Source organism: Gracilinanus agilis, chromosome 1, assembly GCF_016433145.1.
Source record: "Gracilinanus agilis isolate LMUSP501 chromosome 1, AgileGrace, whole genome shotgun sequence".
Classification (NCBI taxonomy): domain Eukaryota; kingdom Metazoa; phylum Chordata; class Mammalia; order Didelphimorphia; family Didelphidae; genus Gracilinanus; species Gracilinanus agilis.
Genome location: NC_058130.1, coordinates 653921950 through 653937607, shown reverse-complemented (window position 1 = coordinate 653937607; position 15658 = coordinate 653921950). Strand labels below are relative to the sequence as shown.

The 15658-nt window shown below is 37.1% G+C and overlaps 1 protein-coding gene across 1 annotated transcript; it reads left to right on the top strand.

Moving 5' to 3' along the window:
• The first annotated feature begins 12051 nt into the window (after positions 1-12051).
• LOC123231937 (Y-box-binding protein 1-like) lies at positions 12052-13422 on the top strand. Its single transcript, XM_044658266.1, is given in 2 exon segments — positions 12052-12095; positions 12097-13422. Coding segments are annotated over 2 exon segments (972 nt in total). The 3' UTR covers positions 13025-13422.
• Positions 13423-15658: the final 2236 nt, after the last annotated feature.

The window sequence follows — 15658 nt, the reverse complement described above, 5'->3', positions numbered from 1 at the left end:
CATTGATTGTGTATAACACAAGGGATAAACTGCAACACCTGCTATGCTCACTGATTTTTTTTCTCTAAGCTAAAAGGCAGGCAGAAGTCTTGACAGTAGTTAACACTGACCTCAGTGCAAGGAATCTAATTGATTCAAGTACAGATTGAGAACCTGATGACATCTGAAAAGCCATGAAAACAAAAGAATTTGAAAAGAACACATGATAGGTACATTTCACTAGGTAATTCTACTGAGATCAATTCCATTCATTTTGAAAGGATACTGTGTCAAGAGTGAAAGAGTTGGGAAGAAGCCGAAGGGGAAAAAGAAATAAGAACTATGCTGCAATAACATTGGATTTTAAATCTATTACCCAGAAGAAACAACTCTTAATCTTTAAGGTGCAAGAACATATTAGCAAGTGGATCAAAGAGAATATTAATTTCAGAAAATCAGTATCTATACTCTCCATTTAAATTAACAATGTATCAAGTTGAAATGTAAACAATAAAAAATAAGATACAATGATCATTCTCTCCTATACCAATTAAAATATATGTATATGTATATACATTGTGGTAGGTTAGAATTCAGTGTGAAGGAAGAAAAGGAAATTGAAAATTAAGTTTTATTTAATGTAAATGAGAAACCATTTAAACAAATAGAGATTGAGACTAATTAAATACAATTAAAATGATATTTTGTTAGCATCAATATATTGTGTTATCAAATAGGATTATTTATTAGGATGGGAAATGGAGGGACATAAATGACTCCTTTGTTCCTTCTCTCTCCATTTTTCCTTTGTCTAGCTTAAACATGTTAAGGAAACTAACCTCATTCCTAATTGTAAAAAATTCACATTTATATAGCTCTTTATGTTTTATAATGTTCTTTTCTTACTGTATAATGTACCTAGAATAGTTAGTTTTTCTTCATTTTAAAGATGAGAAAACTAAGGCTTTTGGAAGTTTAATGACTTTCCCAAGTTCTTTAGACAGGTAAGAAAAGAACTAATTCTTGAACTCATGTCCTATAATTCCCATTAAAACTTTTTTCCCACAATCCCACACTATTTTGCCATATTTGGTAAGGTTGTTAACCTTATAGGTAATGGAAATCCCATTAACTTGAATTTAAAAAACAAGTAATAAAAATCCATGTTGATATTCTATTTAACAAAATGAAGCTATTTGGGCCAGGTGACAGTATAGTTAGATGAATTAAGGACTACTTGAATAAAAAGACTCAAAATTTAGTGACCAGTGTTTTAATGTCACTTTGTATGGACGTGTCTATTTGAATGCCACAAGATTCTTTTTACACTCATATTTTTATAAATCATTTAGATGAAAATGGAACTGAAGTCCTTTTCAAATTTTCCCATGACACATAGGCAGAGACATAGCTACTATAATAGTGTAAGAAATTATAGGAGACTCACCAGTGTTTCAAACATTTATTAATAAAAAGAGATAGAGATAATGAGAGATTGAGAGGTCTCAGCCTGAATAGAACTAATTCTTCATTTGGCTGGCTAGGGCTCTGTCCCTGCCACAGCATGATGGAAATAAAGAGATTGATAGAGGTAGAAGGGGTCTCAGCCTTTCTAACTTATGATAAGATCATGTCCCAGATTTCAGCCTAGCGTGGTACTTTAATGCTGCACTGCTCCTTCTCAAGCATTAGTCCAGTGATGGCAAAACTTTTAGAAATTGAGTGCCCAAATGGCAACTCTCATGCCACATATGAGGGGAGGGAGGAAGTGCTTTCATTGGATTGCTGGGCAGAGAGGTGGGTCATATGAGAAATGCCCTCAGGCCCTATTGAAGAGAGGAAGAGAGCAGCCCACTCCAGCATACTCAATCACTCATGTCACAGGTTTGGCAACATGGCACAAGCCCCTGGAGTCAGTCTCTGAAAATGAAGAAGTAAAAAGACCCACCAGCACACTCATTGCCTGGGTTTAAAAATCTCTCCCACACCACTTGCTTTCACATGTCATGCTGGAGTGGCCTATTCTGCTGGCTTTTCCCCCTTCCCTAGGGATACTCATGGTGATACTGGCTCTGCCACATTGTCACCAATTGCTAACACTCCTGCTGACATCAGGGGGCACCAGGGCTTAGACTCTGCTCAGGATCAATTATCTCCTATACAATTTCCTTCACACAATAGATAATAGAATTGGAATATTATAATACTTGAATAATTGATTAAATTTAATGAATTCAATTAACTAGGAATAAAAGTAAATTTATAAATACATAGGTTCAAAAATAAAACAAGAGAAATTAAAATGAAATAATAGAAACTAATAGAAATAAAAAGAAATAAATGAAAAAAGAAAAGAAAAAGAAAGTAGCAGAGACATTTATATGATTTAAAAGCTATGAATATTATTATCATATTTTCCTGAGCAAAGTGATATTGACAATGATTACATGACTTGTCCAGGGTCACAAAGGACTTATTTCCCTGAATATAAAACCAGTGCTCTATCCTTTGTATCTTCTGTAATTCATAAGGTGTGTGTGTATACATACATACATATATATATATCAATAATAAAAATTTGCAAATTACAAGTGGAATATGGGATATAGTATGGCCTAGCAGCTAAAAAGAAATAGTGTTTTCCTGTGTAGTCCTAAAGAAGCATGAATTGAGAATATAGGAAATAAATCATGGGTAGTTTAGGAAATGTTTGACAACTGGTTCTCAAAAACATGATTACATGACAAACATAAATTTAATATGAATTACATACATTTACATTCATCTAACACTTAATAAAGGTTATGAAATGATCAAAAAATCAAGTCCTCATTCATGACATTTGTCAGTTTTGAAAATATTAATGCTCACAGTGAAAATTTAACAATAACTTCTCAAAATATTACAAATTGCTTCAGTACTCCATTGAGTATAAGTCTTGTTGTACACTTCTCTGATCAATACTTATATGGAACATTATGTTTATTTCTGGACATATTTCGTTAATGGTATAGACAAGTGGAAAAGTAGTTGGAGTGAAAACACAGTAGTCAGGAGATCAAAGGTCATAATGCAAGAATCTTTTAAAGAAAAGACGGACAAAATTTGCCTGGAAAATAATATTAATACAAATGCATACTTTTAAAAATATTTCCTTATAATGGCCAAATTGAAAAACTACTTAATTGTTCCTCATACTCAACTATCTATTTCCTACCCCTGTGCATTCCACAAACCACTCACCTTTTCTGGAATATACATATTCTTCTTTCTGTCTCATTTAATTTTCATCATTCCTTTAAATTTCAACTCATATGATAGGTTTCATCTGCTTCTCAAAATATTTTCTAAATACTACATGTATTATTTTTTCACCCTTTTCATTCCCCTTCTCTTAATTACTTCCTTTTTCTTTATCTCTATACCTTTTGTATCACCCCCATAGCATACAGGATCATTTTGGAAAGAATTATTTCATTTGTAAACTTTTTTTTTATCCCCAGGGGATAGCACAGTTTACTCCTAATAGTATTCACTTAATAAATGATTATTTAATTTAATCTGTTGAACCAAATTTATTGAACTGATGAACCTGACTAGTATATAGTACTTTTTTTGCAGAGTAATAAGACTACAACATTCTAAATATGTAAAGATCCATTTTTTCTTTGTATTTCAGTAGGATGCTTGACAGGCTGAATACTAATAAAGCACTACATCAGATGATGTTAGCTAAGGTATACAGATGTTAATTGGGGACTATCAAGAAAATGATTGTCCTCAAAAACTCAAAGAGTGTTCAACATACTCCCTTTTCTACTGCCATTGTCTTCACTGTGGGATTGGATGATTGCCTTTAGTATACTCCAATAGCATCTTATGATAGGTTAATAAATAACAAAAATGAAAATTAATGAAATAAAAATACACAAGAGTGGGGGAAACCAAATGAGAACCAAATGAGAACCAAGGAAACCCACTTTTAATGATTAGCTCAGGAGATCACTATATAAAAAAAGTAAGGATGTAAAGGATATAAAGTAAGGCACTTTGGGGAAGTTGGCACTTGATTTGGAATTTGGAGAATAAATATCAGTGTGGGTAGATGGATATGGGGATATATTTCTGACACAGAGAAAAACATTTTTCAGTGTTTTCACCATATCAGTTATTTTGGAAGAGTTCTGGGATATAATTATTTAGTATGTTACTCCTTTAGAATATGAGCTTCTTCAGGGTAGGAAATATATTTTCCCTGTAATTACAGTTCCAGAAATAAGTATAATGCCTGGTATAAGAGAAGTGCTTACTAAATGCTTATTGGCTAAACAACAGATAACTTATTTGTATAGGACTTTATAGTTTCTTGAAAATGAACTACTTTGCCTATTCTTTAAAACCTATCAATACCATGCTAGCCTATGCCTTAATTTCATGCATAATTATTCTTACTTTATTCATCTGACTAACATTCATAAGTTATGTTCTATTTCTTCTTTCTGATTCAAAAAAGAAAGATTTCTATCACTAAGTATACTATTTCATTCAATCAAATGAAATATTGTTAATGCTTAAACTATTTAAATTAATTCCCATTTAAATAATGTCATTTTTTAAAAAAGTAAACAAAATGATAGGTGGGAGACATAGTTAAAATAGGTGCTTTATCTTTATGTTCCACGACATATACTGGGATATGAAAAGAAAGTATGAAAGGCCCTTATACAACACAGAATCCTATCTAGCAAACTGATGGGAGTACATGAATAAGAGTTACACAGAATAGTATGACACGGATGATTTGTGATTTATATTACTATAGAAAATCTTTAAATGAATGAGATCATAGTTTTATAGGAGTACTTGAGTATTTCTTTGATCAGTGACTTAGTAAATAAATGCCTAATCATATTCAATGAAATTGATATGCTACAAAGTATCACATTTTTTTTGATACTGCCAGTGATGAGAATTAAGTTTAATGAGATACCAAGCTGGAATATTCATAGAAAGAATGGTAAACAAAAAAGTGAAAAATTAATGAATTCTGTACATTCAAACCTGAGAAGGTGACAAATGAGATAGTTAAGATATCTATGATATTGAGATATGTAACCTACTTAAAGTATCCAAGGCATCTAAAGTACTTAAGTTATGTAAGAACTTTATCATTATTATGGCAGTTAGAAGGAATATACATAAAAAGAATGAAGGGAATAATTGGACAAGTTGAGAAATAGTAGTCAAGGGATGGAAATAGAAACCCGTGGGGAGAAGAAATAAGAGGTAGATGAAAGTAAATTATTTCACATAATGAAATCTATGAGTAAATACAGTGGGACAAGTAGTTGGCTCAGTGAATTGAGACAAGAGGTCCTTGGTTCAAATCTGATCTCAAACATTTCCTAGCCATATGACTCTCATAAAGCCACTTCATATCTGTTGCCTAACACTTATTACATTTCTGCCTTAGAACCAATATACAATATTGCTGCTAAAATGAAAGGATTTTTTTTCTAAAAAATAGTAAACATAAGAATATGGGAAGGGGAAAAGGAAGGGTTGCAGAAGGTAATATTTGAAATTTACTATTATCAGAATCAGGTAAAAATGGAAATAACACCACATTCAGCTAGGTATAAAAAACTTGCTTTACTCTACAGGGAAGTAGAAGGGAAGGAAGAATTACAGAAAGAGGCAGGGGTTGAAAAAAGGAAGGCAAATTGAAGAAGGTGGTGCCCAGAAGCAAAACATTTGTAAACAGGAAAAAACTAAAATGATAGAGAAAGTTAAACAGAGAAAAATAAGATGGAGGGAAATATAAAATTAGTAATCATAATTATGAATATGAATGGATGAACTCACTTATAAAATAAAAAAAAGAAAGCAGAGTGCATTAAAACCACCAATCCCACAAAATGCTATCTGCAAGAAATACATTTAAACAGGGTGACTGTTATGTTTATAATAACAGAGATGTTGGGAAGCTGATGGGCGGACCTGAGCTACAAACCTGCAGGACTCTCTCCTCCCCCATACACAGGCTTGAGTGAGTAGGGATGGGTATGTACTCCTTGCTTTCAAACCCCTCCCACCAAGCAGTTGGTTTCAGTTGAAAATGGAGGCAGGGCAATGCCTACAGGCAAGGCTCAGCAAAGACAAATCTCTAATGAAGTTCCCTTTCTCAATTTATATTCCCCACAGGTTTGACTGAGAGACAAAGGAGAAGCTTGAAATGTTGTTATCAAGAACTGAGGAGGATCTGACTTCTTTAGCTGGCAACTGAAAAGATACAAGCTTTATGGTAGCTGTGAGTATGCCCTAAATAATAGTCAGACACAACTGCTAAAAGATGAAGTTTTATATTGATAAAAGAAGGAAGGGATAGGCAAGGAAGGGGTAAGGAGGATTTGGATAAGATCTGGGAAGCCCTGAAATGTTAGGTAGAAATTGCCCCTCCACCTCAGGAGGGAGTGGCAGACTTTCTATCAAGCTAGCCCTCAAAGCTTATAATCATAACTTCTAATATATAAAATAACTAAAAAACTATTTATGTTGTTGCTGGAAAGGTCTAATCCCGCTAGACAGGCAAACTCCTGAGTAGAAACCAAAATGGCTTTTGCCACTATGGCTACCAAGGCAATCCCCAACTGGGAAGAGCAAGCAGAGTGACCTGCTCACTTCAACCTCCAAGAATTGTAAGGATTGAAATTAATATTCAATGCCTCCAAAGTATGATATTTATAAGGATTTTATTTAAAGTACTGGGGAAGAATCCTAACTCACCCTTCACCATGTTGCCTTCTCTCCAAAAAAGCCCCGACACCATGCCCACCATCACCATATCAAAAACAGCCCGTGAAACCCACAACCAATAGGAAAAGGCTAAAGGAATTATGGGTATGGTAAAAAGGAGTTTGGGTAATGTAGTTTTAATTCACAACCAATAGGAAAAGGCTTATGGAATTATGGGTAATGTAGTTTTAAAAGGGGTACAAGGTATTTTCAACTTTACATTCCCTCCTGTGATCCTTTGGGAGACAAGTCTCCCCAATGGATCATGAAAACATAATCAAAGTTTACAATAATTCAGAGATAAAAGGGAAATAAAAGGGAGAAAGAACAAAACCAATGTTCGATGCATTGACAATAAGCTATTTAGGGGGCAGTCCCCTTTTTCTGGCATAAAGTGTCCATTCAAATTAAATACATTCAACCCCCCAAAGTTCAAATTTGCCATGTCTCAAAATTCACTCTGGATCTCTTGGAGCAGTGTGTGGTCTCTGCATGCATCTTCATGGCATCTTCTGGATTCTGGGAAGTCTTCTGTTCTAAATTAGGGTCAAATTCAATTCTAAATTTACAGAAGTAACATAGTCACCCAGAGGAGAACAACTTTACATTTCCCCCCTGAGGAAAATACCGGGATACACATGGGAATCACACAGGAATACGTGGTCAAGGCATAAGGTATATGAATCAATTCTCAAAATATCAAAAACTCCAAAGAAAAAATAAAAAGGAAAAAAGGAAAAAGAAAGGGGAGGAAAATACAGGATATTTTTAAAAAATGTGAAAGGAAAATATTCTAGGAACAAGAAAAAGGAAAAAAAAAATCACAAATCAAAGCAGGTTCCTGTAGCAATCCATGTCCCATAAGCTTTGCAACGGCAATCACTCACTAACCCAATTTAGCAGCCTGGACTACAGTAAGTTGTCACATCATAAAAGAAATGGAAAAGGGAGACTAGATCTTGAGACAAATGGGAAATAGCATTTTTCGGTGCAATACTTTTCTTCACATCAGAGATACTGGAGCCAGAACAATCGATGTTGAGTACTTGATATCAAGTGAGGTACAAGGAAGTCCTACGTCTTAACATAAGCTAAGAGTCACAACCTCGAGTCTCACACAGGATCAAGTTTTTACATAGGATGTCATCAATCTCTGTAGGATTAGTTCAGTCTCTTTCTTTTATGTGCTCATTTGCACTTTGCAGGTCAAAAACTCTGTGCTCCTTTGTGGTCCGATTTTCCTTGGATTAGACATAGTCATCGAGCAAAAGTCTCATAATAGTTAAATAACTAGTGGCAGGTTTCTATAGTTCAAAGCTTTTTTGGGTAAAAATTCATATGCTAGGCAAATGAGCATCTTAGCTTATTCTTATTGCAAAAATCAAAAGTCAAGAGTCTATTTAATGCTGGTGACATGCTCTGAATGTAAAAAATGAGAGAAAAAAGAAAAAAAGAAAAAAAATCAAATACTGTATTGCACATGTAGGAAGAAAAACCAACAGCAACAAACAAAAAAATGTGTAATTTTTACACAATCACAGAGGTAAAGACTAGAGGTTAATTTTCAAGAGATAAGATTCATTCCCTCAACTTGCCATGATCCACAGTATGAGTGCAAATGAGGTAGACAAAGTGATGTGGGTGCAAATGAGGCATATAGAGCAATAATACATCTGAGAAAGTACAAAAGGCATGACAAAGAGCATAAAATGTTTTGAAAGGCACATCAGGTCAAATAGGTCACTAATACAGATATTATGTTGTGAGGTAGTATATGTATCATTCAAGTACAAGGATCAATCAAATAAAGTGCAACAAAATAGTGCAAAATCCAGCAATAGAGCATTCTCATGACAATAGGCAAATACAATCAATAGTCAAATATAATAGGTGAAGGTAATAGTACTTAGTACAGAGAATTACTCATTATCAATAGGGGGTACTCATTTCAAATGACTGCAATGAATCCATGAGTCCCTCTCCCCAATTTTAATGGCTGTTGGTGTAGTTAATAGGATGTGGAATGGTCTATCATAAGCAGGTTCAGTTGACCCAGTATGTTTGAAATTCTTTTTGTATACACTATCACCTGGGTTCATATCATGAAGCAAGAAGTCTAAGGGGCCTGCTTGAACAGCAGCTCCAGAGTCATGGAGTTCTCGCAATTTTGTTTGTAATTGTCTGATATAAGTGGCAATGGTTGTATCCCCTCTTAACAACGAAGTATAGGCAGGGTTGAATGGTTGTGCCTGAATAGGTGGATGTCCAAATAGCATCTCAAATGGTGAGAAGTGTAAATCACCTCTGGGTCTGCTTCTGAGATAAAATAAGGCCAGAGGTAGAATTTCAGGTCATTTTAAATGAGTCTCCATGCATAATTTGCCAATCATAGTTTTAAGTTCCTTATTCATCCTTTCAACTTGGCCAGAGCTCTGGGGATGATATGGTGTATAAAACTTAGGAGTTATCCCCAAACATGAATAAATTTGTGATAAGACTGAGTCAGAAAAGTGAGTTGCTCTATCAGAATCAATACGTGCTGGCAGGCCAAAACAAGGAATAATCTCTTTCAAAAGGATTTTGGCAACAAAAGCCACTGTGGCCTGAGACGTAGGAAAAGCTTCAGGCCACCTGGTCAGTTGATTGACTATGACCAGACAAAATTTATAGTGTCCAACTTTTGGCATAGAGATAAAATCAATTTGCAAATGTTCAAATGGTGTGTAAGGTAGAGGACGTCCTCTAAAAAGAGCTTTTTCTCAAAAAGTGTGCTGATTAAAGGCCTGGCAGGTGGGACAAGCTGTACATATTTTGGAAGCAATTGTAGTTATTCCAGGTGCTATCCATACTCTTTTAACAGTCTACAATGCCTTGGGTGCAAAATGACCGTATTTATGGATGGGATGACAAATTTGGTTATAGAAAGCCCTAGGGAGCAGGGGCTTGCCTTCAGATGACACCCATACGCCTTTTATCTGTTTTGCTTTAATTCTCTGCTTCCATTTGCCCACTTCCTTGTCATTATAAGAAAGGGATAGATCCAAATTATCAGTAATTGTTAGTGGCATTAACTCAGGTCCTTCTAAGGCTGTTAGTTTAGCTACAGCATCTGCTTGATCATTTCCCCTGGAGACAGGGTCAGTGCCACCTGTGTGTGTAGAGCAGTGAACAACAGCTATGGCTTCAGGGATTTGGATGGTAGAAAGAAGTTCATTGATAAGATCTGCATTGGCAATACACTTTCCAGCTGATGTTAAGAATCCCCTTTGAAGCCATAACATGCTGACAGCATGACATATGCCAAATACATAATGGGAGTCTGTGTAAATTGTGACCCTTTTGTTCTGTGCAATGATATAAGCCTGTTTTAAAGCTGTTAGTTCTGCACCTTGTGCACTCACATGTGAGGGTAAAGAAGCTGACCATAGAATATCCAATTCTGTAACTACTGCAGCTCCTGTATAGTGCACACCCTCTCTCATAAAAGAAGAACCATCTATAAATAATATTAAATCAGGATTGTCCAAAGGGATGTCCAGTAAATCACTATAAGGTTTATCAACAGTGGACACCAAAGACGTACAATCATGTAAAGGTTCTCCAGAAATTGGCAAGTCAGGGAGCAAGGTCCCAGGATTAAGAGCTCCACAGCGTTTCAATGTGATATGTTTGTTATTCAATAGTGTTATCTCATATCTCGTAATCCTTTGATCAGTAAATGCCTGAGTTCTATGCCTTAATAACAATGCCTCTGCTTTGTGCAGGCACATTATGGTCAGAGGGCATCCTAGTACCAAATCAGCAGATTTCGTCACTAATAAAGCTGTGGCAGCTACTCCTCTAAGGCATGGTGGTGTTCCTGCAGCTACTGAGTCCAACTGGGCTGAATAATAGGCTACTGGGCATTGATCAGGTCCCAAAAGTTGAGTTAGAACACCTGAGGCTACTCCTTTCCTTTCATGGACATATAAAGTAAATGGTTTGTCATAATTTGGGATACCGAGAGCAGGGGCAGACAGGATAGCACATTTTAAATTTGAAAGAGCTGTTCGGTGTTCCTTTTCCAATTTAAGTGGTTCAGGGACTGTGTTTTTTGTGAGTGCTACAAGGGACTTAGTGATTTCTCCATAGCAGGGGATCCACTGGAACAAAATCCTGTTGCTCCAAGTATTGCCTTCAATTGTTTTTTAGTGGTAGGATCACTTAAGTTTTGGATACTTTCAATACATTGTGGAGAAATTAAACGGGACCCAGCAGTTAAAATAAATCCTAAATATTGCACTTTGGGGAGACACCACTGAACCTTTTCTTTTGATATTTTGTGGTCTCTTTTATGTAATTCTAAAAGAAGATGTTTACTATCTTCTTGACATGTTGTGGCATCTGGTGAGGCCAAGAGTAAATCATCTACATATTTAATTAACTTGCTGTTTTTAAATATAATATTGTCTGTGTCTTGGCTCATAATGTATGCAAAAAGTGTTGGGCTTTTGACAAAGCCTTGGGGTAAACATGTCCATGTCCCCTGAAAACCTTTCCAGGTGAAAGCAAAGATATGTCTGGAATCCTCATGTATAGGTATGGAAAAGAAGGATGAGCACAAATCTATTACTGTAAAGTATGTAGCTGTGCTAGGAATAGAAGAAATGATAGTAACTACAGGGTGTCTCTTTATAACATGATTGTTCACTGCCCTCAAGTCCTGGACAAATCGATAGAGATGCTTGCCATCAGGCCCCACTTTTGGCTTTTTAACAGGCAGGATTGGAGTATTGTATTCAGATTTACAGGGAATTCTGATGCCTTGGTCAATTAGTGAATTTATCACTGGGGTAATGCCCTCTATTCCCTCCTTTGAGAGAGGATACTGTGAAATGGAAGCAGGTGGGCTAGATTTTGTTTTAATTTGGACAGGGACAGCTGATTTAAGTATGCCAACATCAGAAGGTGATGTGGCCCAGAGAGACTCAGGTATATCTGTTGGGATTTCAAAAGTGGGAGACCTCTGTATCTCATGACTATCTGAAAGGAGCACAGAGAGCAAAATTAAGGATTCCTCAGGCAATTCCAGTGACATAGAGCCATCTGGAGAGCAATTTATTGTGGCTCTAAGCTTGCATAAAGATCTCTCCCCAGAGTTCGATCGGTAGTGGGAGCAGAGAGCGGACCCCAGAGAGCCCTGATAGCAGCCCCACTGCCGCCTCTGGCCCAGTCACCATCACTGCCCGGGAGGAGCCACCACTGCCGCAGCAGGCCCTAGTCACCATCACCTCAACAATGAGCAGCGAGGCCAAGACCCAGCAGCCACCCGCTGCCCCCCCCCGCCCCCGCCCTCAGCACCACCAACACTAAGCCCAGCATCACCAGCAGAGAAGGAGGGAGTGGCAGTCCTGGCGGCCTCACTTCGGCAGCTCCCGCTGGCGGGGACAAGAAGGTCATCGCAACGAAGGTTTTGGGAACGGTAAAATGGTTCAATGTAAGAAACTGTTATGGTTTCATGAACAGGAATGACACCAAGGAAGATGTATTTGTACACCAGACTGCCATAAAGAAGAATAACCCCAGGAAGTACCTTCGCAGTGTAGGAGATGGAGAGACTGTGGAGTTTGATATTGTTGAAGGAGAAAAGGGTGCGGAGGCAGGTAATGTTACAGGCCCTGGTGGCGTTCCAGTGCAAGGCAGTAAATATGCAGCTGACCGTAACCATTACAGATGTTATCCACGTCGCAGGGGTCCTCCATGGAACTACCAGCAGAATTACCAGAATAGTGAGAGTGGGGAAAAGAAAGAGGGATCAGAGAGTGCTCCAGAAGGCCAGCCTCAACAACGCCGTCCCTACCGCAGGCGGCGGTTCCCAAGTTACTATATGCGGAGACCCTATGGGCGTCGACCACAGTATTCCAACCCTCCTGTGCAGGGAGAAGTGATGGAGGGTTCTGACAACCAGGGTGCAGGAGAACAAGGTAGACTATGGAGACAGAATATATATCAGGGTTATAGACCACGATTCCGCAGGGGCCCTCCTCATCAAAGATAGCCTAGAGAGGAAGATAATGAAGAAGACAAAGTGAACCAAGGAGATGAGACCCAGGGTCAGCAGCCACCTCAAAGTTGGTACCGCCGTAAGTTCAATTACCAACTCAGACGCCCAGAGAACCCTAAACCACAAAGTGGCAAAGAGACAAAAGCAGCTGAACCACCAGCTGAGAATATGTCTGCTCCCAAGGCTGAGCAGGGCGGGGCTGAGTAAATGCCGGCTTACCATCTCTAACATCATCCGGTTTAGTCATCATACAAGAAGAAAGAATATGAAATTCCAGCAATAATAAGAAATGAACAAAAGATTTGGAACGGAAGACCTAAGTGCTTGCTTTTTGCTGTTGACCAGATAACTAGAACTCTCTGCATTATCTATGCAGTGTGGGTTTTTTATTATTTTTACCTAAAGATGTCTCTTTTTGGGAATGACAAACATGTTTTTTAAAATGCCTGGTTTTCTCAATACACCTTTAAAGGTTTTTAAATTGTTTCATATCTGGTCAAGTTGAGATTTTTAAGAACCTCATTTTTAATTTGTATAAAAGTATACCTGATTTTTTCAAAAATCTACAAATTGCAAGCACCTGTTAATAAAGGTCTTTAAATAATTAAATAAAAAAAGATCTCTCCCCAGCAGGTTTATAGGGGAGCCAGGCATCAATAGGAAAGAGTGCTCCACATTTAGGGGCCCTATGGCTACTGTTCTAGGGGAGAGCTTTGGTACCATTTGGGGTTTTCCTGATACCCCACTACACTTATTGCTCCTATGGAATTGCAATATGGGTCTGGTGTACTCTTCAATAAAGATCTGGATGCTCCAGTGTCCACAAGACGGTCATAATAGGCATTACCAACCTTTAATGTTACATAAGACTCATCAGTATGGGGGGGCAGTGGATGGGGAACAATGGGCAGTAAGGCATCAAGGTCTGGAAAATCAAAAGTTGTATCCTTTGATCCCTGTGTCTCAACGCCCCCCCCCCCCGTATACCTTCATAATCATTGGGTGGGCCCATGGGCTCCTCCTTGAGGGGCAGTAGCACCCTGGGTGGGTTGGGGCCGAGCTCCACTCAAGATATACTGCTCTGGAGTCATTTGGTATGAGTTATCAATTGCCTGATCCCTATACCTAGATGTGTTACTAGTCCTAAAGTCACGATCCCTGAAATCATTGTTTCCATAATCGTTATTATTTCTATAATTTCCATAATCATTATTTCTATAATTGTTATTATTTCTATAATTATAATTATTTCTAAAGTTGTAATTTCTGAAGTTATTATTTCTAGATGCCTTATTCCAAGTCCTACAGTTCATCAATATATGACCCCTTCTTCCACAAAATTGGCATATAAGGGGCTGAAATTTAGATTCATGGAGAGGGGCAATTGCCATTGGTTGAGTAGCAGACTCTTGTAGTCGTTTTTCAGCTCTATCGCTTACAACAGAGTCAGTCTGTTATTAAACATGTCCATATTCTTTTTAAATATGTCCAATAAACTATTACTCTCTTCCTGTTTCTCTTTATGGTTGTTAAAGACATAAAAAGCAGTTCTCCTTAACTCATCAAGGTCCATTTCTGGCTAAGTAGGGCAATTTGTTTTAAAATGATCTACAATTTCTTTACGAGAGTTATGGACAAATTGTTCCTTTATTTGCCTTACATCGTTTTCAACAGAAAGGTCAAGTTCCATGTTTCTATTTCCCAGTTCAATGATCCTGTCCATGAATTGGGAGGGTGTCTCATCATCAGATTGTGTAATGCTTTTAAATTTGGGCCAGGCCTGAGGTTTCTCAGCACATGCTCGCATTGCTTTTAGAAGGGCACCCCTAGCAAGACGTAAGTCTGAGCAGTCTTTGAGATCATTATATTGCCAGTTAAGATCTTCAGATGGCCAGCGTACTGCATTACGTCCTTGGGGTTTGTTAGCATAGGCGAGAATTTTAGTCCTCTCCCGTTCCGTTAGGAGAGTCCGGAGCAATTTTTCTGTGTCTTCATATGTGGGCTCATAATCATAGAAAATATCCTCAAATTTTTTTATTACTGTTAAAGGTTCTTCCGTGAAGGACGGGCAATTTTCTTTTAAATCTTTTATGTCCTGGCTCGTGAAAGGCTTATATTATTTCAATGTGACCACATCCCCATCGGGTGCTATTGTGGACACTTCCCGAAAGGGAAAAAGGCCTGCACAGGAATTATTTACTGACTGTGGGTAGGCCATGTTAGCCAGAAATTGCAGAGCATGAGCAAATTGGTTTAGAGTGCGAGAAAAGAGTTTCTGTACCTGAGATATAGTAGAGGGACCTAGTATTCCTATGTTAGAGGAAACAGGTATGCAAAAATCAGGCCTGTTTTGGGAAGAATCCTCTTCTTTCATTTTAGCTTGTAAGTAATACACTATCTGGTTCATTTGAACTTGCATATTGGCTTGCATTCTCCTCATTTGTGACCATCCAACCCAGAATAGAAATAAACCTACAAGCCACATAGAAACAAGGAGGTAATCAAGAACTCTATAAGTTCCTAATTGGACAAAAACTGCAAAGGTTTCTTGTAGGGTGGCATTTATACTGCTGAACATTGTGATAACAAAAAAAGGAGATTAAAGGGAAGTGGAAAACAGAATAAGTTTTAATGTATATATTGATTTGTTTATTTCTTTAATTTGGGGTTAGGCGCAAACTAAAGGGTATTGTATATTATTATTCTTATTTTTTTAATAGTTTTGTTTTAAGAAATTAATTATAATTTATTCGTGTATATCAAATATTATAATTTGTTTATAGTATATAGTTTATAATTATATTAAATTTGTAAAAACATTTTTATATTAATTTAAAAAAA